This window comes from Salvia hispanica, chromosome 6 (assembly GCF_029641045.1).
Source record: "Salvia hispanica isolate PSC_SH4W2 chromosome 6, Shi_PSC_v1, whole genome shotgun sequence".
NCBI classification, from domain to species: Eukaryota; Viridiplantae; Streptophyta; class Magnoliopsida; order Lamiales; family Lamiaceae; genus Salvia; species Salvia hispanica.
Genome location: NC_142697.1, coordinates 48357935 through 48382605, shown reverse-complemented (window position 1 = coordinate 48382605; position 24671 = coordinate 48357935). Strand labels below are relative to the sequence as shown.

Sequence of the window (24671 nt, the reverse complement as noted above, 5' to 3'; positions counted from 1 at the left end):
TTTTAAATTAACAAATATCATACAAAAAGTTTAATTAGTGTTACGAATTAGTACATTCCATCTAAAATTACTAACACTATTACTTTTTCTTATATTTTTCCAAAATTATGCCTAAAAAATATGATATTATTTCTCTAAATAATACCTTATGCATTGTTGTATGAGCATTTTATCAAGCAATGAATTCACATTTAACTTTCAGCTAATATTCGTAGCTAATTTTAGAGTCGAAAAGGATGAAAAACAAGAAAAAATAATGATGTTAGTGATTTTTAGATGGAATGTACTAATTTGAAACACTAATAAAAAAGTTTGTATGATATTTGTTAACTTAAAATATTTTGTACTCGATTAAAACATTGGTGAAATATTTTGCACGTAAGGTGTAATTATCCCTTATATATAGGAGTACATAGTAGTATTATCTACTTCTATATCCATAATAGCATCAAATTGATTAAAAGAAAAAAAAATTCAATTTAAGAGGCACGTGTCGAAAGCAGAGTAGTCGTGTCCAGTCTAACTGATCCACACGCATGAAATTCCTAATTTGAGCATTTTCCCATACACTTTCTCTGCTATCCTTCACTAAACCAACAATGTCTGCCGAAGAAACCAACACCGCGCCGGCGCGGACGCCCTTTCCGGCCGAGCTGATCTACCACTCCGGCTTCGGCAACCACTTCTCGTCGGAGGCGCTCTCCGGAGCTCTCCCCCGCGGCCAGAACAGCCCCCTCCTCTGCCCCTACGGCCTCTACGCCGAGCAGATCTCTGGCACATCCTTCACTTCTCCACGCAAGCACAATCAGCGCAGGTCGTTGTCAATTCCAGCTAATTGCCTTCGTATCTCGGAATCAATTGCTGTTTTTCGCTGACGATTTGGCGTTTTTGGTGCACGCAGCTGGCTGTATCGCGTGAAGCCGTCCGTTACGCATGAGCCGTTCCGACCTAGGGTTACCGATCACGTGAAGCTCGTGAGCGAGTTCGATCGGTCGAACAGCTCCGCCACGCCGACTCAGCTGCGATGGAAGCCGGCGGATGTTCCGGAGGCGCCGACTGACTTCGTCGACGGATTGTACACTGTGTGCGGCGCTGGCAGCTCGTATCTTCGGCATGGTTTTGCAATTCACATGTAATTGGTATTCTATAACTCAGCTTAGGAATCAGCTGTTAATGATTTGTTCTCATTATTGTATTCCTCATATTGAGATGGAAGAAGGGGTGAACTTTTGAAGACTCAAATGCTTAGAATGCTTGTAGGTATGCTGCCAATGTATCAATGGATAACTACGCATTTTGTAGCGCAGATGGAGACTTTTTGATTGTTCCTCAGCAAGGAAGTAAGTAATGATAACTGTACATAGTTTAGTAATTAATGTGTGCTTTCTAAATGCTAATTTACTCAGGGAGGAGATACAATAACAATATCCTGATTGGTACTAATGATATACGGGAAACAGATAAACATAGTCTGGATGAATTTCATTTCGTTTCACTATTGAAAGCGTTGACTATAATCCAAGCGTATACTTGTAACAGTTGCAGATAGCTGAATGTCTTTGTTCTTGGCGTATGTTATGGTGATTTGTTAGTATTTTCTGCTGTTTTTGTTTCTCTACTGTGTTCTTTATCTACTCTCTTCTTTCACTATCTTTCTTAGACATAATGAACTCAAAGGTTTGACTAAGGGTGTGTGGGATAATGTGATGTTACTGCTGCGTTACAGTCTGATCAGGTGGTTTGAGTACTACCAAAAGTAAAATAAACCAATCTCACATTATTATGCTGATCATTTAGGGTTGTGGATCACTACTGAATGTGGAAGGTTACAAGTATCTCCCGGTGAGATAGTAGTCATACCTCAAGGTTTCCGTTTTGCTGTTGATCTGCCAGATGGGCCATCAAGGGGGTACGTAGCCGAAATATTTGGCAGTCATTTCCAACTTCCTGACCTTGGACCTATTGGTGCGTCCATATGATACTCAGAACTTCCCTGTAGGGCAATGTTACGTTGAGCTAGAAAACAAATCCATAAATTGTATTTTTTGTGTGCTTTGGAGTGTAGGTGCTAATGGTCTTGCTTCTTCGAGAGATTTTCTGGTTCCTGAGGCCTGGTTTGAGGATGTCCCATGCCCTGGTTATACCATCGTGCAGAAGTTTGGTGGTGAACTCTTCACTGCAAAACAAGATTTCTCTCCTTTCAATGTGGTGGCTTGGCATGGAAATTATGTCCCTTATAAGGTCGGAGTAGTATTTTGGGTTTATTAATAGTTGTAAGTGTGAAAAGGGTATGGTGGGGTTTCTCATCAATTATACTACATATATAAGCCAATCAGTCAAATAAATTTTGTTGATGCTAGCCTGATGAGTGCCTTTTATGTTTCCAGTATGATCTAAGCAAATTTTGCCCGTATAATACTGTCTTGGTTGATCACGGGGATCCATCAATAAATACAGGTATAGCTAGCATGATAATTGCTGTATTTACTTCCTACAGCCTGAGTTTCGTGCTAGATGATAATTCATTAAATGCGAGTATTTTTGTTTTCTCTTCTAACCCCCCAAAGTTCTATGCAGTTCTGACAGCTCCTACTGATCGACCTGGAGTGGCATTGCTTGATTTTGTCATTTTTCCACCTAGGTGGTTGGTTGCTGAACACACATTCCGCCCTCCATATTATCATCGCAACTGTATGAGTGAATTCATGGGTCTAATTCATGGTGGATATGAGGTATACCAATACTAAGTGCCAGTTTGGTAGGAAACATGAATAAACAAAACATGATAAGAACACACATTTTAGGTCATACAACTTCATGAGTTATCTACCTTACCAAACTCCTTGTAGCGTAGATAATGTTGATGTACATGTTGTTTATTTCTATATTTGATACAGCTTGATGATCTGATGAGTGAAATGGTAGTTAAATAGGAAAACCAAGGTAGAAAGCATGTCATGTCCCTTTACCTGTCATTGACATGAATTGACTTATAATCAGGCAAAAGCTGATGGATTTCTTCCAGGCGGTGCAAGCCTTCACAGTTGCATGACTCCCCATGGTCCAGATACAAAAACATATGAGGTAATGCACTCACACTTTTAAGACTTATCAAGCCAAAAATTATGTTTCGTTTGCTTGTCTCTGTTGATTTTAGATCATGCCATAAACCCCGTTAGTAGATATAGATGGCACGTCTATGTAGTTCACAGTTTGTCTTTGTAGTTGCATGATGACATATCAAAATTTAACAGGCCACAATTGCAATGGAAAATGAAGCAGAACCCAAAAGAATCTCTAATACCATGGCTTTCATGTTCGAGTCATGCCTGATGCCTAGGGTCTGCCCGTGGGCACTCGAGTCTCCCTACATGGATCATGAATACTACCAATGCTGGATCGGTTTGAAGTCCCACTTTACCCGTGAACCCCTTAGAGTAGATAGCCAAGAAGGAAAGAACGAGAATGGCACATAGGACTTGAAAGTGGTAAGAACTAGCAAAATCAGCTGTGCGTTTCGTGTGGCCAGTGGTGTATATAGATGTATGTAGATTAAGACGGAATGGTACTGCAACTGCTGGTGAAGAATCTGGTGATGTAAATATAGCTATATAATCTTATGTCAATCATTTGGTGAAAACTTATGTCTGTAGATTGAGACTGGCTTTGCATTAGACAAGTCCGTTGTATAGATAGATATAATATGCTCTCTCCGGCCCAGCATGTTAGGTTCAACCATACGGAACTGGGATCAGTTTTAGATAACGGAATTCATGCACCAGGATCTGCCATTGAAGAACCTTAAGAAAATAATTGAATTGCCTAAATAATTTTTTTTTCCTTAGAATAGATAGCAAGAACAACATTCAGAGTAGATAATGAAGTACAATGAGAGTTGAAAACTGTACTATTCAGTGTGACAATTAAAATAGTGATATAGTTATATTTGGTTAGGGCAGTGGAGCAGCTACAGACATGAGCTGGGACATGTTAGAATCATGTGTCCACCCCACCCCCCATGTGCACTTCTTAGCCCCCACCCCCTCTTTGCTTTGTCCCCAAATTACAAGCACATGCATCTCTCTCTCTCAATTTCTTGGTGGTTCCCACTCTACCAATTGGCCTATGGACATTTCTAAGTAATTAATTTGAACCATTATTAAAATACATCCACATGGCACCCTTATATGGATTGACTAACAGTTACCAACTCTAATAAACCTTATATAAATTGACTGAGAGTTTAAAGTTGCAGGTTCGTTAATACTCAGAATTTCAGGGTCTGAGAAAAAACTACTCCCTCCGTTCTATAATAATAGAGGCGTTTCGTTTTGAGCTCTCGTTTTGAAAAAATATAATAAATAGTTAAAGTGGAGAAAGAGTAAAGTAAGAGAGAGAATAATGTAGTGATGAGTCTTATCTACAATATTCTCTCTCTTATTTTACTCTTTCTCCGCTTTAACTATTTATTACAGTATTATTTTTTCAAAATGAGTGCTCACAACGGAACCCCTCTGTTACTATGGAACGGAGGGAGTATTGTGGAGTAGTTTGACTATTTTAATGGACAAGTTCATAATTGTCTCCCTCAGGTAACATTGTAAAATTCAATATAATAATAATAATAATAATAATAATAATAATTAATGATTAATGATTTTTTGTGAATGGAATATTTTACTATCACACAAGCAAATTAATCAAATTTTATCATGATAGATAAGTATGTCAAGTCAAAATTATGAGTAAATAGCATTCAGTAATAGTACTTATTTAATTAAAGGAGACACTAATAATGATTAGCGAAAAGTTCAAAGTCCTGTCTAAGCACCTTCTGTCACACTAAAGACTGTCTCGTCTCATAATTCATCATAATTTCCAAAAGTTCTCCTACTCTTGATATTCATTATTGGGTATATATAACTCACTTTCTTAGTGGGTATATATGTGATGATGCCAAATATTCGAATGAAAAATCCTAGATATTTTTTTTTTCAATATTTCTCCAAACTTGATAGACATTTGTCAAAATTACATTTACCAACTAATGGATAATTTTGAGATAATGTATATGTTAAGCAAAACGTTGATATAAAATTTGTTAACAAAACATTGTTGATATCAAGGACCTCTAATTTTTAAATTATCGGTCAATTAATATTTTAATTTTTAATAGATTTAAGTTTTAAAATTAGGGTTAGCTTAAAAGGAAGGTGGGCATGTGCAGAGAAGAACATAATCACATTGAAGATGAGCTAATATAAACAAAAGCAAAGATTCTTACCTAATCAATCACTTAAATGTCACTATATATGATTTTATTTATTTAATTATGCTTAATTATGATCCCCAAATATTCCCAAATGGATCCGTACATGGACCGGGACTGCTTATTATTACTAATATTTTATTTTATCTTTTAGTTTTAGATACGTTATTTCTTGAAAAATATTAATTCACAAAATTATTACCCTTTGTGATTAACTTTAGGTCAAATTGTAAAACAATATACTCCACTAATCTTTAAATATATTATGAAATAGTATTAACCTTTTAAAAGTTCTATAAATTCAGTAAGAGAAAAAGTTCATAACAAAAAAAGAAATAATGGCCCATTCGATAATAAAATGCAAACATGACATGATATAAAAAAAAAATAATGATTGTACTAGTGTGACACGAGATAAAAATAAATAAATGATTGTACTAGTGTTTCAGATCCCGAAAATTATCTCGTACCATATATAAAAAATGCTTTTACGAATCAATTTTCTATAGTGAGATTATGTACTCGACTTTATACGAAAATCGACCCATGAAGTATAAATATGTCTATTTAATAGTAACAAAAAATATTAATTTGGAAGCGGTGAAAAAAGAAAATGGAGGGCCAAAAAAAGTCACATCGGCACGTGGTGGGCTGATTCCCTTCTAAATAAACTATCTACACTTTCGATTAAAACCGTCCGATTTAGATTATCATCTTCTCAAATCCCTAGCTGTTGCTAGCTGTCCTACTCCCATGTGACACCCCCCTCCTTTCTCTAAATTTTGACCATCCAAAAAAATACTCCGTCCGTTCCCGATTAAGAGTCACACTTTGACTGGACAACATGAATTTTAAGAAATGTAAAGAAAAGTTTATTAAAAAAATTAGTGGAATGTGTGACCCATTTTTTAATATTGGTTTTATAATAAAATGTGAGTTAACTGAGTTTAGTGGAATGTAGGACCTACTTACTATTTATAGTAAAAATGAAGTGTGACTCTTAATTGGAGACGGACCGAAATGGAAAAGTGTGCATCTTAATCGGGGACGGAGAGAGTAAAATTTATGGGATCGAATACAGTAAAATTAGATCGTTATTTATGCCGAAAGACAATAACGATACAATTAACAAAGAGTTGGCGCAGAGTTGTTGTACCATGGGTTGATGATGATGAAGAATATCGTCGCCAATGTAGGAAGATAGATGCAATGCAACGTTATCGTTAACGACCATTTGTGAACTCCACTAGTCCAGAGCCTTTGTCCTAGCGGCAATGTGCTTAGACATTATTGTATGAGGTGCCGATGTTCAGACTTCAGGCATTGCAGCAGCAATCGATGTGAATGCATAGTTCAACAGAGCTACTGCAGCACAGTTCCACGACGACTCTAAATGCAGAATTTAATGAAATTTTGCGACTATCGTAAATCGACAGTTAACCCCCAACCCCACCAGAATATACAAAAATTTTATTTTAAAATAAAAAAAAAGAAGAAAATATAATTTACTCAAAGATACCTTCCCATCCTATATATACACACATTGCCCCATCCGACACCTCAATTTTTCTCTACATCATAAAATTTCACATCTCTGCAGTTGTTAGTTATTACAACACATCGATCTTTGCACAAATCAGGCAAAAAAAAAGATATAGAATTGAGAGCTAAGATTTAATCATCAATTGAGTTGCATGGAGCAATTGCCCCCCAAAGCCCCCATCACCATGGCGGCCCACAATTGGCCGTCGTTCCCCTTCCAAACGCCGCCCTCCTCCGCCGCCGCGCCGTGGATGGACGAGTTCCTCGACTTCTCGGCCACGCGGCGGAGCTCCCACCGCCGCACCGTGAGCGACCCGATCGCCTTCGTGGAGGACGTGGCCGCCCACGGCAGCGGCGGCATGGGGTTCGACCGGCTCGATGACGAGCAGCTGCGGAACATGTTCTCCGACGACCTCATCACCGCCCTCGGCTCGTCGTCGAACCCGTCCAGCGTCAACCCCTCCACTCCGTCCGACCAGAACAGCGACGACGACGACAAGAGGGCCGTCGCGTGCCTGCAGCCCAAGGCCGAGACGGAGGCCGGAGAGGTCGACAGTGCTGACCAACCGGCCCCGGACCCCACCGCGCCTCAGACGACTAAATCGTCTGAGAACGCGCCAGGAGATCCTAAACGGATCAAAAGGTAAAAAAAACTCTTTTCATTAATCCAAGTTATTAGTACCACACTAAATCCATGCAAAATGTATCAAATAAATAATGTTAATTATGTTATAAAGTTTCAAACAATTTGAGCATTTTGTACTAATTTTTTCTAATTACAAAAAATGCTGCAGGATTTTGGCAAACAGGCAGTCTGCTCAGAGGTCAAGAGTGAGAAAATTACAATATATTTCTGAGCTTGAAAGGAGTGTTACAACATTGCAGGTTTGCTATGCTCTCTTCGTGCGCGATTAAATATCTTATTTTGTCGCTTTTAAATGTCCGTTGGTATATGTCTCATTTCATTTTTATCATATTTACTTCATCAAACACATTAATGTTTATTTATTCGTACTAACTAATTGGTATATGACAATTTTTTATAGACGGAAGTATCTGCATTGTCGCCGCGAGTAGCGTTTTTGGACCATCAAAGGCTTCTATTGAATGTGGATAATAGCGCTATTAAGCAAAGGATAGCAGCATTGGCTCAAGACAAAATATTCAAAGATGGTAACATCTTCACTTCTCAATTATCAATAATTATCAGACAAATATACATAAAACACTAAATTTTTTAAATTTTAATAAAAGAATCAACAAATTAATCATATTTTAAGATGGGGAATCGATTTAATTTGAACCACATTATTATGGGTAAATAGTATTAATACTTAGTAGATTCATGTCATGTGTATATATTTATTACTTGCAGTTTGAAGCATGCTTCTTCCTTTTTTCCTACTCAAGTTGGGACATGATTTATTGTTGAAGAAACAAGTTGCACAATGTTCTAATTTGTGATCACATGCAATTATATAGTATCTAACTTTTCATTGAATGTATAATATTAAATTTTTCAAAAACATGTCTCAATTTAACTACCTAACCAATTCACATTGAACAAAACTAAAATATTTATCTTAATTTAATTTGTTCTAAATTGTATAATATATATAGCCCACCAAGAAGCACTAAAGAAGGAGATAGAGAGGCTGAGGAAAGTCTTCCACGAGCAAAACATGAAGAAGAATATGGAGTGCAGCGACGCGCCGGCGCCGCCGCCGGAGCGGCGGCCGGAGGAGGAGGAATAATGATAGTAGTATTAAAAGATGGTGCATTACAATTCTTGAGATTCATCACATGGTGTGTCTCTATCTTTCTAATCTAATAGTGGGGCTCTTTCTCTCTCCTTTTTATTTCTCTTTTTTAATTTGGGTGGTGATTGGAGCCTTTGTCAGTGTGAAACATGGATAGTGCCATAGTGGCATCCAAACAAATGACAAATAGAATAAAATTTGGGGGAGAAAAAGAAAAAAAAAATATGGGGATTGCTAGGAAAGATTCTTGTGACATGCTAATTTGTGAAGGTCTTTTTTCATGGGGTTTTTTCTTGAAAAAAATTCACTAGTATTTGTTTTATTTTTGAATTCTTGATGTGGGAGTCTTGTAAGTGTAGATTGATTGATTAATTAGAGTTTTGTAATATAAGTTTGAACATTGTTTAGATATTGTTTTTAAGTACATTTTGTTGGAAGATATGTGGTGCTACACATGTCTACTTTTGGCCTTTTATTAACAAATACAATGTGTGTCCCCATTAACACAGTTGACATAATGACAAAGATTTTAAAAGCGGCTAGATAATATTTCATTTTATTAGAGATATTTGTAACGCATATTAATTAATGATACACAAAATGAAGAGCGAGAATAGCGCAAAGATTTTAGCTAGTTATTTCAAAGAGAAATTTTAAATTGCAATAATGAAAATTTAAATGGAATCAAATGGGATATTTATGTAGCTCAAAATAATCAAATTGATTACATAACCAAAGATAATACTCCATCCATTCCCGAAATAAAGTCTTATTTTAACTCACGCAAATTTTAAAAATTATGAATAACAAAAATAATAACGAAATATGAAATATATTTAGTGTACAAAAATAAAATGAGTAAAATCTAGAGTTCACAAAAGTTTAGGCCCGGCCCAAGTACTCAAAACTAAGTCAATACTCACTTGGGCTTTTCATCAAACACCTTGGGCTTGTAGTGATCAATTGGGTTATTTCATCGAGCAAAACTTGCACTAACAAAACGCTCAATAACAAGCACAAATTAGCGAGCAATAATTATTCCGTTGACTGCAACATACGTTTGATATTATTCGCTTTGGATCAAAGCAACACAGATTTTTTTTGGATCACTCTCAAAAGATCTCAAACAAATTGGAAGTGAACTGAAATTATACATACTTTCAAACTTCCCTCAAATTCCTGACGTGAGATGAGTTTATACTCAGTAGAGGTGAGAACGTGGCAAATCGTCCAATGTGTATTCATTAATGAATCTAATTTATTTTAACACGAATACCAACCGACGTGGTAGAGTAGTTTGGCCGGCACCCACATTTAAGACTTTCGATTTCAGTCAATTTATCCCCAACAAACACATCTTTATCCAAAATAAATGTACTCCTACTTGCATTTATTTACGTGGATAATAATTATTAAATCACAATATTTATAATTTCTCTTATTGTTACATTTGTGCATAAACGGCATCTTGTAGTAATGTTGATAACAACGAAAAAAGAATTTTTTTTTATAATTTGTCTAAATTTGATGATTTAAATGACTATTATCTCTTATATAAGTCTGGGTCGAACAACTCTATCACCTGCCTATAAAAGTTAAAAAGCTCCGGTCTTTGGAGTTGACGACTACTCAACCCTCATTATACTAGCTTAGGATTTAGTGTTTACTTATGTTTATCGTTCGATCGGTTGGTAGACCGTAGATAGTCAACAATACTCTTATTCACCGAGTCCAATTTCATTCATAAATAAATCATTGACAAAACTAAATGGACCTACGTCTCTGAATCCAAGTCGGCCATACTGACTTTACAAATTGCAAAAATGTCTTGTGTGTAAAATTGTGATGTGTGTAATCTCTTTTTAGCATTCTTAATAAAAGGCATTCACATGATTTCACATCCAACCACCAAACATTATGTAAAATACAATAATTTCTATTTGTGGGTCGTCCACTAGTGAGGTCACTACAATTATCTTAAATTTTTATTTGGATTATCTTAATGGACTTATGGAGTAGTCATTGAATATCTTCTCGACAAAAAAATAATAAAATATATAGTTTAACACAATGTTTGTGTAGAGAGCACACGTGCACAAGCAATCTGGGACTAATCAGTAGTATGTCTCAACTTAATTGATTTTGTATTTCGAACGTTCCAAATTACATTGGTCAATTTGGCAAAAAAATCAATTATTACTTCCACACGAAAAATAATTTTATTCTCTGGATAAGTATTCTTGTTGTAATGAAGGATATACCTCAAAAATAAATGGGATCTAAAAAATTTAAGCAATAAGATAGGTGACATAGTTGCATGCGTGGTCCAGCCACCCTAAGGTACCCTACCCAATAAAATAAATGCATTGGTTTGAATCTCGTCCTGCATCACATTATTTATAAAATTAATACTAGTATATAAAAGTAAGATTTGTATTTTACTAGTTTTTCAATTTATTATTTTACAATTTTTAAAATTTCGTATTGAAAAGTGGACAATCATTGGGGACGGAGAGAATAATATTATCAATATGTTGATATACCTATTAATCTTCTCATCTGTATATATGACTTGATTGTAAAAGTTAATATATGATGTCAAATATGTTGAGTTCGAATTTATACATAGTAGTGCGACTCTTAAAATTTCAATTAATTTATTCATTAAAAAACAAAAACTAATTGTAAAAAGCAAAAACTGTCATGCCGATTTATTAATAGGAATATACTACTAGGATATATTTTCCAATCAATATAAATATTGGGGTCATATATATAGTATATGCTTCTTTTATCTCATTTCAAAATAGCAAATCGAGCTAAAATTTATCTAAAATAATGTAGCAATCTTTAATCACGTTAGGGTATTTAATTACAAGGATCACCAGTCCGCATGAATTCCTTATAGAAATTATAAAATAAATCGGATTGAGTTATTAAAAGATATGGTTGAGTTTGAAAGTGAAAAATATCTTTTAAAATCATAGATACTCCCATTTAATATTTTCAAGTTGCATCAGCTAAGACTCAAGAGTGGTGCCACTTTTCAATGAGGTACTTATACGTATTTAATTTAACAAATATGGTGTGACCTGTGAGGTCCTCTTTACTATGAGGTCCCCCATTAGGCCATAAAATAATACTCGTACTTCATTCGTAATAGTCTAAATGAGGCATTTTATTTTGTACAAGATAATAATATAAGACGAAATTATAATAATAATATTCTTTTTTTCGAAAATCAAAATCATGTAAGGGCAATTGGCAGTACTAGAATTGCACTTTACTTGTACAATCCATGAACGATACATTTTTTTTATCCCTTGCTTTTACATCCATAGGCCATAGCCAATAGCATCTAAAATGCACTTTAGTTAACGCTATTTATTTTAATTGATAAGTAGATCCGTATATCTCACTAACTCATTTTACTCACATTTTGCTATAAGACACATATTTTATTATTTTTTTAATTTACTTTCCTTTACATTACATCAGAATCGAAGTGAATAATTATTAGGGGACAGAGAGAGTAATTCACACGTGCTATATATATTTGTAATGTATAGATTTGTGTTAAAATGAACACCTCTTAAAGTAACACTGTAACACCACATATGCAGCAATATTCAATAAAAATTGTTGTATAGTGTATAAAATATTGATGACCGTTTTTTTATCCTTGAACTTTTTTATTGCCACATGGCAGCTGATTATTCGTCCACGTGCACAAATGATTGGCTAAGAATAGTGGTATAGTGTTACTTTAAGAGACGATGGAACCCTAACACTCCTTTGCATGTATAATACTATATAAATAAGAATTTTTATCAAAGGTTTGTGTTAAAATGACAACCCCTCTTAAAGTGACACCGTGACACCACTTATACAGCAATATTAAAACGTTACACAACAATATTACAAACACTACACAGCAATCTATAAATTGCTGTATAGCGTGTCGGATATTGCTGGACAAGAAAAATTGCTGTATAAGGTATAGAATATCGTTGGCCGTCTTTTTTTATCCTTGAATTTTTTTTTTTCCACGTGACAGCTTATTATTCGTCCACGTGTATAAATGATTGGCTAGAAATAGTGCTATGGTGTTATTTTAAGGAATGGTGGCACCCTAAGTTGCCCCTTTTATCAAAAGTTTAAAAGTTATATCATTGAAATAAAATAAAAAAAAAAGAAAAAGAAAAATAATTACGTAATGATGGCTCCTAGGTGGCGTGCACACAAAACAGCACGCAGTGACGTGTCATCTCAGTGTGAGCCTCCACTCCAACACAGCACAGCCACGGTGCTCACACGCCTCAGTCCATGCTCCAATATTATTATTTGGAAAGTTGACTTCGCATATGCAGCAGATTCAGATCTTGATCCAAAATCGTCTTATTAAACTTACCAAACTATTATTAGTATTATTACAATATTACATGTATATATATAGATAGTAAGGACTAAGGAGTAGTAGTCGAATCTTAAACCCAAGGGCCAAAATCCGACAAATATTTAAGAAACTTATTCAACGATCTCTGCAATATCGATAATGGCGGTCCACAATCCTTTGAACTGCCAATAACGATTTTATTCCTCTCACAATAATACTACTAATAAATACTCCCCATTTCCCACTCCTCCATTGAGGCAATTAATTGATTGATCAATCATGATCCACCGGCCGCTTCTCTCAGCCGTCCTCTTCCTGATCCTCTGCGGCGCGGCGCACGGCCGCCTCATTTCCGACCAATCGCGTCTCGTCTCCGATGGCTCCGAAGCGTTTCTCCGCCTCGGAGCGGAGGAGGCGACGTGCGAGCAGACGTACGGATTCATGCCGTGCACGACGACGGCGATGGGGAACCTCTTCCTCATCCTCGTCTACGGATACCTCATGTTCACGGCCGCCACGTATCTCTCCGGCGGCAGCGAGCTTCTGCTCGAGATTTTGGGCCCCGGAATCGTCGGCGGCCTCTTCCTCCCCATTCTCGGAGCCCTCCCTGATGCTATGCTTATACTCGGTACTCACTTTTCATTTTTTTTTTTATTTTTATTTTTTGTCTCCATATTTCCTCAAAAAACCTTATTTTATTGGAAAAAGTGATGAGTTCTGTTATTTAGTTACTCCCTCCGTCCCCGATTAAGAGTCACACTTTTTCAATACGGTCCGTCCCTCATTTTTACCATAAATAGGAAGTAGGTTTCACATTCCACTATTTCAATTCACTCATATTTTATTATAAAATCAATATAAAAAATGGGTCCCACATTTCACTAACTTTTTCAACTAATTTTTCTTTACATTTCTTAGAACCCGTGTCCGGTTAAAGTGTAACTCCTAATGAGGGACGGAGGTGTCCGGTTAAAGTGTAACTCCTAATGAGGGACGGAGGGAGTACTTTTTGTGTGTAAGATACAATCTTCATGAATCTTAAATTGTGACAAACTATGTGTATATCTTGTACTTGAAGAGAAAATTCATCTATCTATATAGTGTGCAAAAATATGTTGGGTTCAGTCTCATGTTATTCATCATGTGAAGCTACTTTTTGTTATGTTTGTTTTACAGACTTCATTGCAAAGAAACTTATCTTCTACTTACTATGATTTATATTTATACATTACGGGGTTTATAGACTAAATAGGCTCCATCTTTACTGATAAATAGTACTACCTCCGGCCCCCAATATTGACACACTTTGACCCGGTACGAGTTTTAAGAAATGTAATGGAAAGTGAGTTGAAATAGTTGGTGGGATGTGGGTCCTACTTTTAAAGTATTAGTTTTATAATAAAATGTGAGTAGGAATGAGTTAGTGGAATATGGGGTCCACTACCAAAAATGGCAAAAAGTGAAGTGTGTCAAACTTTCATGGACGGACTGAAATGGTAAACTGTGTCAAAATTTGGGGGACAGCAGTATGTAGTTGCTCAAAACTAACTATTTTCCCCTCGCTTTTCAGTCTCTGGTATGTCGGGAAGTGTAGAAACTGCTCAAAGCCAAGTTTCAGTTGGCATGGGCCTTCTCGCCGGCTCAACCGTCATGCTCCTCACTGTCATTTGGGGCTCCTGCATTCTCGTAGGCAAGTGCGATCTTCAAGATAATCTCGCCAAAGACAACCAAGACACGAGAGCCTTCAGTTTAACTGGTTCGGGCGTTAGCACGGACATATGGACAACCTATGCTGGCATAATCATGGCTATATCCGTGATTCCCTTCATCATAGTGCAATTTCCACAGATGTTGCATTACGACTCCGGAAGGAACTTGGCCGTCTTGATTGGCCTCATTGTCTCAGTTTCCCTCCTAATCTCCTATTGCCTTTACCAGGTATTAAATGGAGCAGACTACGAGACTTATATAGTGGTTTCAGTTCTCTCTTTACATCTGTTCCTTTGCAGGTTTTCCAGCCCTGGGTTCAGAAGAGGCGCCTCGACTACATCAAGCACAGGCACGTGATGTCGGGGATCCTAAAGCATCTGAAGAAGCGCGCCCTTGGGAAGCTCTCCACAGAGGACGGTCGCCCTAATGTAGAAGTTCTCTCCAAGTAAGCTTCATTCCACGTCTTTTCCCTTTTCGACTCTGCTTTTTCTAACTTCTTATCTAACCCGACAGGCTGTTCAAGGCGATTGACGAGAACTCGGACGGATACCTTTCCCACAATGATCTCCGCGCCCTCATCATCGGAATCCAGTTCAACGAGGTGAGTTTAGACCACAGCGACGCTGTGGAGAAGGTGATGAGGGAGTTCGACACCAGCCAAGACTCTAGAATTGATCTACCGGAGTTCATCGTTGGAGTTGGGAAATGGCTTGAGGAGGCCAAGACCGGCAATGAATCCAACCACGCTGCTGATTCGATGAAGTACATCGAAGACTTCCACACGGTCCGACATTTTTTTTTTACTTATACGCTACAGGCTAGTCTTTTGGGATGACTTCAACGTCGTACAACAGTATATATATTGATATTTCCGTCTTGTCCACAGCAAACAAAGAGGGATCATTTCCTGTTGGGCGTCCAGAGCGAGGAGGGCGAAGAGGGCGTCGAGAACTCGCCTTGGACCACGGTGAAAGCCGTCCTTCTACTCCTCCTCGGAACCGCCATCGCAGCTGCATTCGCGGACCCGCTCGTGGACTCTGTCCAAAACTTCTCCAACGCCACCAAGATCCCTACCTTCTTTATATCATTCATTGCTCTGCCACTGGCGACCAACTCCAGCGAGGCCGTGTCCGCCATCATATTCGCCAGCAGGAAGAAGCTGAGATCCGCGTCCCTAACGTTCTCTGAGGTGAGTGAAAGAGAGAACTGAAATCACTATATACAATACAGTAAGTTTAATGGGCTAATTTACTTGATTTCTGTTATGTTGCAGCTGTATGGAGCCGTGACGATGAACAACGTGCTGTGCCTGTCGGTGTTCTTGGCGCTGGTCTACGCTAGGGGGCTGGTGTGGGACTTCTCGTCGGAGGTGCTGGTGATTTTGATCGTGTGCATCGTGATGGGCGTGTTTGCGAGCGTTCGCACCACCTTCCCGGTTTGGACCTCTTTGGTGGCTTTTCTTCTGTATCCATTTTCTCTTGCACTTGTGTATGTTCTCGACTTTGTCTTCGGATGGTCGTAGGTTAACATTAGTTTGGTTTGTGTTTTGATGTGAGGTGTGGTAGATTTTCACAGTTTCTTGTTGGAGCTTGACTGGTTGTGAGCCATGGAAATGTTTGGCCATGCTTGGTTAGTTTTTAATGAATTATTCACAGTTGGAATTATGTTTGCTGATAATGTTTGGCCCAGCGTTTCAAAAGCTACTATTCCCTCCGTCCCAACTAAGTTGAGACATAATTTTTGGGCACGAAGATTAAAACATTGTGTTAAAAAGTAGGAGAGAAGAATAAAGTAGCAAAGATTAAAAGAGTAAAATAGATAGTAGAATAAAAAGACTGATTGATTTTATTTTTATTTTTTTATTAAAAAAGGAAATGACTCAATTTAGTTGAAACATCCCAAAAAAGAATCTTAGTTGGAACGGAAGGAGTACTAATGTACTATATTGATAAATTCGATTGTGATTCAATGCGTTGTTCAGTTTGGTTTGGACATAAAAACCTATGGAACGACTTGAACCGGAAAAACGACTAGTTCAATCTTGAGACAGAAGCCATTATTGCTGATGCTCTAGTTGATGGATGTCAGCGACTTTCTCAGCTGAAAGCGCGACTTTAACTATTGGAATTTTAAAACATATTAACGGATGCACAATGTCCCTCCATCCATTATTCAAAATGTCCAATATTTTACCATTTCTTTTTTCAATTTGTCACGGCTAAGACATTCTTTTTCCTTTTTTAAAATAAAATATTATCTCTTCTACAATTTTTAAAATTATAATTCACTTAACAATTCCGCTTAAATTTCTTGTCATTTTAAAATATCCATCTTGAATGTGACTTAGGAAGTACTAGTTGTTTAAATAAAGGGTTGATCAAATTTGGTCAATTCCATAAAGTTTTAAAATGAAATATTAATTGACAACGATGCCATGGATAAAATTTTAATTGTTTAATTTGTGTATAAGTCGATGTAGATAATATAATTTGTATGGATAATATTCTTTTAATCATAAAATTTGTTCAAATTCGGAACAATTTTAGTACTCCATAAAGTTTGAAATAACAAATTTTCAAATTACCTCAAATGTTTCGTCAATATATAATAGAAAATGAAAAAGAAAATTATTTTAATAAAATAGCCTTTATAAAAAGATAATTAATAAATAGTTTTTTTACATGTATTGAAAGAACAGTCTTTTGGAAGTTATTTCTATAGTTGAATGATCATAACTAAATGATGATATAATATAGTAATAGTATTTTTTATTATCACTTGATGATGGAGAAATTGATGAAATGCTTTACACAACAAATAGGCAAAATCACAACATAATACACAGAGATGGAGTTGAGTAGCTTAAAATTAAATTGTTTGGAAATTGCCCATGATTAAGCCAACACTAACCCTACGTGGCATTCGGGCCATGACTACTCAACCGAACAACATTCACGAGACTGAATCATTTCTAATCCACAAAAAAAACACACAACCATATAATATAACTAACACACATCACATAACACTTTCCAAAATAGGGTAATTTACTTCTCTCCTAACATTCTATAGCTTCAAATTGAGATCAATGGCTTCTCCCTTCTCCCCACCACTTTCGTCAGCCCTAACCGGAAAGAAGTTGAAGGGCTCTTCCATTGATCTACTAGCTATCATACGATGACCTTGCCTTCTCTCGTCATCCTGCCAATGCGAAACGAGACCAGGCTAAGACAACAGATGAGTTGAAGAATCAACAATAAACCAAGCATTATTTACAATCTGATACCTCTGGATATTGACAACCAAAGTCATCTATAGCGTAGGCATGCTTTGAGTTTGGAGGAGGAAGCGCCAAGGTTAGGAAGTCTCCGTCTAGGTCTAGCCTCCCGTCATCCCTCAGGGCTCTTCTTGAACCCTGCTCGGGTGGAGTGCTTGAGTTTGATGGACCATCTCTACAATAGCTGGCATTGAAAATGTTTATGTATCACAAAACACTCAAGCCAAAACTATACCAAAGGTGATGCAAATATTTGAGATTTGGTGTTTGAGTTCAAGAAATTTAGGGTAGACCTCGTGTATACATTTCTTGGTCCCTTTTGAGGTGCATATCCACTGCCACAAGAAGCTAGTTCGTCGTATCTTGATTCCGAATGAGCCTCTGGCGGACTTTCAAGAAAGAAGGGGTACGGCCGCTTCACCCCTACCATCTACATTGATTGCATCAAGATAGAGTCGAAATAGATCAAAATGAGCTTGAATCAACAACACAAACATTTGCAAAGAGCTATAGTTCATAAGCAAAATCTCGTTCCGAATTAAAACAACCTCTTCACCCCTACCTTCTACATCGCATCAAGATTGAACCAAAACAATGAAATGAGTTTGAATAAACAGAGTAAATATACATCCTTGCCAAATTCTCATTTTGAATCAAAGAACTAATCATTAATTAAAACCTCTTCACCCCTACCATCTAACATTGCATCAAGATTGAATTGAATTAGATGAAATCAGTTTGGATCCACAGCTAAAACATTGCCAAAGAGCAATAGTTCATTACCAAAATCTCATGCACAATCAAAGAGTATGAGGCAAGAGACCTTGTATACCTCTGGCCACGGCGACGATGAGGAGGCATAGCTGTTGCAATGCAAATGGTTTTGGTTTGAAGGGGGCTCCATATGGAAGGCTGCTGATGATGAATATGGATTCACCTGCAATCGCCAAAATTCAAACAATTAAACAAAAAATTAAAATCAATCTCAAAAAAAAAACAGAGTATGACTGACCACCGGAGAAGCAGGTTGCTGAAATCGGAAAAATCTCTGAGGCGCCGACGGCAGAGCAGCAGCAGAAGCACTCAAATTCACCGGCGGTTGGAATCCAGCAGCATTACTATTCCGATGATCGTGATCGCCACTCCACGATCTACACAGCACGTTCGACGATCGGAAATTGACCGGCGACGGCGAAGGAGTCGCATCACTAACCGAACCGATCGCGCTGGCTGAGACAGATGCAAGGACCTCCTTCTTCATCAGCTCCTCCACTCTGATTTTCTCGAGCTGCGCGACGCCCAGCCCTCGCTGCGGGATCTTCTTCTTCACCTTCACATTCCTCGATCTCTCACTGTCGCTGCTGCTCACAACGTGCTGCTGCTGTTCCTGTGCCATTTCTCCCTCCGATCCATCAAAATCGAGGACAATTCTTCGCGGATTTAAAGGGGAATTCGATCATAAATGGCAAGCGACACGCCATATCGAAATCATATTTCTCTTAATTAACAATAAATCACAGAATCTGAGGGGTTTGAGGAAACCAGAGCTGAGATTTCAGAAAACACAAATCTAAACCCCAGAATTCAACAAAGATTGCGATTTCCTTTATATACGGCCTTGAATCCAATTTTTGAAATTCAAATCTAGATCATCACATTTTGAATGCTCCAAATCTGATTTCTCGCCCGAATCCTCTCTATGTTCCTCATATTCCATCATTAGATTTAGACCGATTCCCTCTCTATTTTGCTATTTGATTTTGCTAGCTGGATACAATCACTCCAGATTATACTGCAAAAAATTGAGATGCTTTTTCGTTTTTTGCATGAATCAATCACTATTCCAGTTTACTAAATCCGTCAATAATTTGAATCATTTAATTGATTTAATATTCACTCAAAATAATAGAATACAGTATCTATTTACTTATTATATATGCAATCCTATTGATTTTTACATTTACTATAATCATGGTGTTATGATTACCAAATTTTTAAGCCTCTATTAAACTATTTTTTTCTACTATCATCGTTAATAACCAAATTGTCGAAAATTGCATGCAGAGAGAGGCTGAAATTGGAAAAAGCGAGAAAGAAATCTAAAGAAGAATTTGGGAGAAGAAAAAGTACAACGTCGCAGCAGCCTTCATCAAATGGTCATAACTTATTCATCCGAGTTCCGATTGAGGCGTACAAGGTACTCACGCGAAGCTATTTCAAAGACGAAGATAACGATAGTAAGATAAAAGAATTTGGATATTGTCTTAATAGGCAACGAACAGTTTGAATCAGACCGGAAAACCTGACATGGGAAAATGACAACCGACAATGAAGTTCGTGGGAAAAACCGGAATTCATGCAAAGTTGGTGACTTTGTAAGCAGTTACCCCTTTAATAAAATATATACTACTCCCTCCGTTCCATAATAGTAGAATCATTTTGCCATTTCAGTGCGTTCCATAGTAATAGAGTCATTTCCCTTTTTAGTAAAAGTCAACACATTTTTCCACACCTACTTTACTCTCTCTTATTTTTTTTCTCTCTTCATCTCTACCTTTTTTCTTTTTCACTTTATTCTCCCTCTATTTAACTCACCTAACACAATTTTTCTTAATCTTCGCACCGAAAAGAAACGCCTCCATTACTATGGAGCGGAGGAAGTACTATATTTGTTCGACTGCAAATAATTTAATAATGCCCTATCAATATTTTTTTTTCCTCCCCCACCTTATAAATTGATTATAAATTTTCATTACATAATTTACATAATCTCTGTCATATCTTCCTATACTATAAAATTCTATAATTTTCTTATCATCTAGGTCCCGTAGCTCAGTTGGTTAGAGCGTTGGTCTTATGAGCCGAAGGTCGCGGGTTCGAGCCCCGCCGGGACCATTGCGCGCCTGTGTTGGTTAATTTAATTTTTTGGATTTTATTTAAACCTTTTTTCATAACATTTTTTATCTAAATTAAAGCCTTGACTTCCACTTATTTTTCTTGGGTTGAAAATTGAAATTGAACTTTTTTCTTCTGCATGTTTTCCTTTTAAATATATCTCCAACTTCCAAACATTATTGGGTTCCATCCAATACTTTACTTTGTGTAACTGTATTTTTTTTTAATGCCTCATGTAACCAACACATTCTCAATATCCTCAAAATTGGATTTTTAACCGATGAAGAAGAGAGCTTTTTACAAACAAGGTTTGCCTCAAATTTAGTTATTTAGAGTGAAGACTTTAAACCTTTTTTTTTATATTATAGCTAAAGATCCATGATACTATTATTCTTCATGTCCAAGTACTCATCATGTAGTAAAGAAGTAGCAACAACCATTCACCAATAGTCAACATCTCTATACAAGACAATTTATTTTCTTTTTGTTTGTGTGTGAGGTATTTAGAGGCACATAGGGGACCATGGATATATTGATGGCTACTAAGTTCCAAATAATGATCAATGGGTCCTCTTCTTCATATTGCCAACTCATTTTATTAACTCATGGGATCTTCAAGTATTCATGCCACTTAACTCTTCATTATTCTATCCATAAGGGCACTCACTACACCAAAATATGAGTTTGAACCTATTTTTAGAGCTTCACTACACACACAATGAACAAGCTTATGATAATTAATCAGCAACAAACACACAAGATAAACATCACGAGCAACATGAATAGATGATTGAATCTTGGCATCAAATGCTAGTTCACCAACTAGCTGAGGAATGCTTTAATTAAATCCCTCCTCTCTCTCGCATCCGTCCCAATGTTGGTGGAAAACGACCACTATTCGAATGTACCCCAAGACACGAGCATGGATGGAGATGGCGAAGGATGAGTCGCTTTACCCACTCCTTTTGCGGGTCTAAGGAAGTTGATGAGCTTCAAAAGCACTAAAGAAGCAAAGCATGATATATCAATAAATGACTAGCATGTAGTATCTCTTTCACCTCACATGAACAATTGACCATTTTCACTCCCCTAATTCTCAAAATCCACAACTATTCATATTTTCTATTTTGATAAAAATTGATCATTTTTTAAAAATTTTAATATGTTTACCTTTTCATTTAATATGTAATACGTTTCTAAAAATTGAAATACGACTCTTTTTACTAAACTTTTAACAACATTATACTCCATAAGATATAGTGTTAAATTTTGAATGAGATGAACATAGCATCTGTCAATTTGCATTTTTCGTCAAAGAGTGAATAAATGCAAGATTTTGGGATCCATACTTGTTTGTGAAAGAGTGAATAAGTAGGTTATTTCATCAAAACATTTGAAAGTTTGATCAAACAGAAGCAATAAAATGAGTGTTGACGGTTGACACCAAATTGAAAACAGAAAGAAACGTTACATAGTTGAGACTAAACATAGGAGCAATACACAACACAATAGCAAATCGGAAACGGATGATTCTGAGACGAAGACCAAAGTCATGTCACCATTGCTCATTCTTCTTCCCTTGTTTTGCGTTGTTGAGCTGAGGAAAAATAATGAAAAATAAGTGAATGAGAAGGGTAATTGAAGACGATAAGAAATGAGGAATGGGATCACCTGTGGAGTCGGACTCAGGGAAAGGGATTGGTTGGGTGATTGGGATCCATCCAAGCTTGAAGTGGATGTGTGTTACTGGACTGAAGGGTTCCCCTCTGTGAAATGAACTGGTTTTGACCTAACAAGTATCCGTCTCCGCCTCCATTCCAGCCTGCCCACGCGGCTAGGTTAGTCGGATTATTCTGCTGGTTCTGGTGCTGGTGCTGGTGCTGGTGCTGGTGCTGGAGTATTGGATCTTGGAATGAGTGAAGAGACAGCCTCAAATCCCGGCCGTTTCTCGGGATCAAATCGGACGATGCGAAGCTGGCCTCGGGGAAAAAGGCGTCAGAGTCCAAAGACGGTGGTACAAATGTGGAACCAACATACTAGCGCCGGCCCTCGCACTCGTCTGTTGAGAAATAAACACAGGCAATCATAAATATAAAATAAAAATAAACACATTATATATTTGGATTTGGATCCCCTGCCGTGGCAAAATGCACAGCAGGGGATGCTGTGCACATCACCACCATTGATTTGTGAATAAAACAAAATTGTATAAATGGAGGGTGATGATGTGCACAGCATCCCCTGCTGTGGGGATCCAAGTCCTATATATTTAGGCAAAAAAGTACCGTGGTCATGGACTGATTTACTTCCTTTGAGGCTCCATACTCCGACATCGGTGGGGTGCCAGGGCGGGAGGTGGGCAAGGCGGTCGATGGCGGACTTGGCCTTGTGGATGAGCCAGTCGACGGCCTTGCTGGGGCGGTCGTAGCCGAGGCGGTCCTGGACGTCGTAGAACTGGATGGCCGTGTGGGCGGCGAGGCGGACGCGGCGGTCTCTGGGGCCCTTGGCCGTGCACACCTTGCTGTGCCGGTCCTTGCCGCCGCTCCCCCTCACAATGTGGCCGCCCTCCACCTCCACGATCTCGCCGCCGCTCTTCCCCATATATATATATATATATATATACTGCTAAATCAGACTATCACCGCATTGTAAATCCATTCCATTCATTCATGATAGATAGTTGTATAGATCTCGGATATGAAGAAGAGGGAGCATCGCTTTCATGGTACAGCTTTTGTGGTATTTCTGGGCATCAATTTTTAAGACTCTTTCTCACTCTCTTTATTTACTTGCTTGCTTCCCCTTTTTCTGCACCCTTCTTTATTGCTGTTGTCTTACTTATTACAGGAAGTTTCACTGCATGTGACACATATATATAGCATACATATTATGAATTCTTTTTTAATCACCTCATATATAATGAGTTTTAAAAAAATGTATAATTTATTAAATAAATAGATGATAAAGTAGGAAAGATAAAAATGAGGAAAATATAAAGTAAGACCGAGAAACATTCATGAATAACTCGGACATTCTAAAATGAAAAAATAACTGAATTACAATAGAACGAAGAAGGTGCAATTTCACACGCGTGATTATTTACTGATTGTTGGAATTAACATATAATCATATCAGACATTCATGGGTTCAAATTCCCTCAGTTCAACAGTAATCACAAATTCAAATATACTTCTATTATTAATGCTCTCACTGTATAATTTTTGATTTATCACTTTCTCTCAATATCTAATTTCAAAATTTGTTTTAAAGTGCGATTCTATATAATTTTGAACATACGGCATCACTAGGGATATTGCGTGACTTAGCTAGAGAGTGATGTCGAGCTACACAAGGCACTCGAAGTTGCTAGGTAGTGAAAATTGAATTGTGGTAACATATGATAGACTTAAGTTGGCGTGGCAATGAGGGTTTAGAATTATGTACCTGCTTAATGACAGGATATCGGATTTTAACGCTTTATCGCTATTTCATGTAAAGAGAGTGTGGAATATAGAGATTGTTCATGCGTTTAGCAATCAAGTTGCAGACTTTATGGCAAATTTATATATAAACATGCAATCTAGGCTAGTGGTGTTTGACGATACACCGATTGAAAATCTAAGATGACAAATTTGTTCCTAAATGACTAATTGGGAATATCTTATGCTCATATGTGCTCAAGCGTTTAGCAATCAAGTTGCAGACTTTATGGCAAATTTATATATAAACATGCAATCTAGGCTAGTGGTGTTTGACGATACACCGATTGAAAATCTAAGATGACAAATTTGTTCCTAAATGACTAATTGGGAATATCTTATG

At 37.2% G+C, this 24671-nt stretch overlaps 5 protein-coding genes and 1 non-coding gene across 8 annotated transcripts; 4 read left to right on the top strand and 2 right to left on the bottom strand.

Moving 5' to 3' along the window:
* Positions 1-535: 535 nt before the first annotated feature.
* On the top strand, positions 536-3652 carry HGO (homogentisate 1,2-dioxygenase). Its single transcript, XM_048108340.2, has 9 exons — positions 536-814; positions 902-1132; positions 1261-1340; positions 1798-1965; positions 2066-2241; positions 2388-2457; positions 2578-2732; positions 3001-3084; positions 3255-3652. The coding sequence occupies exons 1-9, from the start codon at positions 600-602 to the stop codon at positions 3474-3476; spliced, it is 1401 nt and encodes a 466-aa protein (XP_047964297.2). The 5' UTR covers positions 536-599; the 3' UTR covers positions 3477-3652.
* A 3187-nt stretch (positions 3653-6839) lies between these two features.
* LOC125204072 (basic leucine zipper 61-like) lies at positions 6840-8978 on the top strand. The gene is made up of 4 exons (XM_048102615.2): positions 6840-7454; positions 7606-7696; positions 7858-7984; positions 8432-8978. The coding sequence occupies exons 1-4, from the start codon at positions 6964-6966 to the stop codon at positions 8563-8565; spliced, it is 843 nt and encodes a 280-aa protein (XP_047958572.1). The 5' UTR covers positions 6840-6963; the 3' UTR covers positions 8566-8978.
* A 4061-nt stretch (positions 8979-13039) lies between these two features.
* On the top strand, positions 13040-16354 carry LOC125207311 (sodium/calcium exchanger NCL-like). The gene is made up of 6 exons (XM_048106597.2): positions 13040-13595; positions 14538-14905; positions 14977-15122; positions 15191-15461; positions 15564-15866; positions 15951-16354. The coding sequence occupies exons 1-6, from the start codon at positions 13247-13249 to the stop codon at positions 16197-16199; spliced, it is 1686 nt and encodes a 561-aa protein (XP_047962554.1). The 5' UTR covers positions 13040-13246; the 3' UTR covers positions 16200-16354.
* A 1158-nt stretch (positions 16355-17512) lies between these two features.
* On the bottom strand, positions 17513-19855 carry LOC125208590 (uncharacterized). Of its 3 annotated transcripts, none has more exons than XM_089060736.1 (5): positions 18967-19855; positions 18778-18891; positions 18248-18384; positions 17964-18129; positions 17513-17878 (listed from the first exon to the last, which is right to left on the bottom strand). In XM_089060736.1, the coding sequence occupies exons 1-5, from the start codon at positions 19348-19350 to the stop codon at positions 17744-17746; spliced, it is 936 nt and encodes a 311-aa protein (XP_088916862.1). In that variant the 5' UTR covers positions 19351-19855; the 3' UTR covers positions 17513-17743. The 3 variants fall into 3 exon arrangements, with proteins under 3 accessions (XP_088916862.1, XP_088916861.1, XP_047964194.1); XM_089060735.1 differs by having other exon boundaries at positions 17964-18138; positions 18967-19853; XM_048108237.2 differs by having other exon boundaries at positions 17964-18138; positions 18787-18891; positions 18967-19853.
* A 920-nt stretch (positions 19856-20775) lies between these two features.
* TRNAI-UAU (transfer RNA isoleucine (anticodon UAU)) lies at positions 20776-20849 on the top strand. Its single transcript has one exon. It is a non-coding gene; the product is annotated as a tRNA-Ile (tRNA).
* A 1898-nt stretch (positions 20850-22747) lies between these two features.
* On the bottom strand, positions 22748-23663 carry LOC125208332 (transcription factor TCP4-like). The gene is made up of 2 exons (XM_048107917.2): positions 23135-23663; positions 22748-22908 (listed from the first exon to the last, which is right to left on the bottom strand). Exons 1-2 carry the CDS (start codon positions 23448-23450, stop codon positions 22886-22888), a joined length of 339 nt encoding a protein of 112 aa, XP_047963874.1. The 5' UTR covers positions 23451-23663; the 3' UTR covers positions 22748-22885.
* Between the last annotated feature and the right edge of the window lie 1008 nt (positions 23664-24671).

What these genes read in the sequence shown, in the direction of transcription:
- HGO (XM_048108340.2), top strand. Translation starts at nt 600, where the DNA reads ATGTCTGCCGAAGAAACCAACACCGCGCCGGCGCGGACGCCCTTTCCG. An exon ending in GAAATTATGTCCCTTATAAG is followed by an intron (nt 2,242 to 2,387) that starts GTCGGAGTAGTA and finishes TTATGTTTCCAG; the next exon opens with TATGATCTAAGCAAATTTTG. An exon ending in CAGATACAAAAACATATGAG is followed by an intron (nt 3,085 to 3,254) that starts GTAATGCACTCA and finishes AAAATTTAACAG; the next exon opens with GCCACAATTGCAATGGAAAA.
- LOC125204072 (XM_048102615.2), top strand. Translation starts at nt 6,964, where the DNA reads ATGGAGCAATTGCCCCCCAAAGCCCCCATCACCATGGCGGCCCACAAT. An exon ending in GGAGTGTTACAACATTGCAG is followed by an intron (nt 7,697 to 7,857) that starts GTTTGCTATGCT and finishes AATTTTTTATAG; the next exon opens with ACGGAAGTATCTGCATTGTC. An exon ending in AGACAAAATATTCAAAGATG is followed by an intron (nt 7,985 to 8,431) that starts GTAACATCTTCA and finishes TAATATATATAG; the next exon opens with CCCACCAAGAAGCACTAAAG.
- LOC125207311 (XM_048106597.2), top strand. Translation starts at nt 13,247, where the DNA reads ATGATCCACCGGCCGCTTCTCTCAGCCGTCCTCTTCCTGATCCTCTGC. An exon ending in AATGTAGAAGTTCTCTCCAA is followed by an intron (nt 15,123 to 15,190) that starts GTAAGCTTCATT and finishes CTAACCCGACAG; the next exon opens with GCTGTTCAAGGCGATTGACG. An exon ending in CGTCCCTAACGTTCTCTGAG is followed by an intron (nt 15,867 to 15,950) that starts GTGAGTGAAAGA and finishes GTTATGTTGCAG; the next exon opens with CTGTATGGAGCCGTGACGAT.
- LOC125208590 (XM_089060735.1), bottom strand. Translation starts at nt 19,350, where the DNA reads ATGGCACAGGAACAGCAGCAGCACGTTGTGAGCAGCAGCGACAGTGAG. An exon ending in CGTGGCCAGAGGTATACAAG is followed by an intron (nt 18,385 to 18,777) that starts GTCTCTTGCCTC and finishes CAATCAATGTAG; the next exon opens with ATGGTAGGGGTGAAGCGGCC. An exon ending in CCAAGAAATGTATACACGAG is followed by an intron (nt 18,139 to 18,247) that starts GTCTACCCTAAA and finishes TTTCAATGCCAG; the next exon opens with CTATTGTAGAGATGGTCCAT.
- LOC125208332 (XM_048107917.2), bottom strand. Translation starts at nt 23,450, where the DNA reads ATGGGGAAGAGCGGCGGCGAGATCGTGGAGGTGGAGGGCGGCCACATT. An exon ending in TAAATCAGTCCATGACCACG is followed by an intron (nt 22,909 to 23,134) that starts GTACTTTTTTGC and finishes ATTTCTCAACAG; the next exon opens with ACGAGTGCGAGGGCCGGCGC.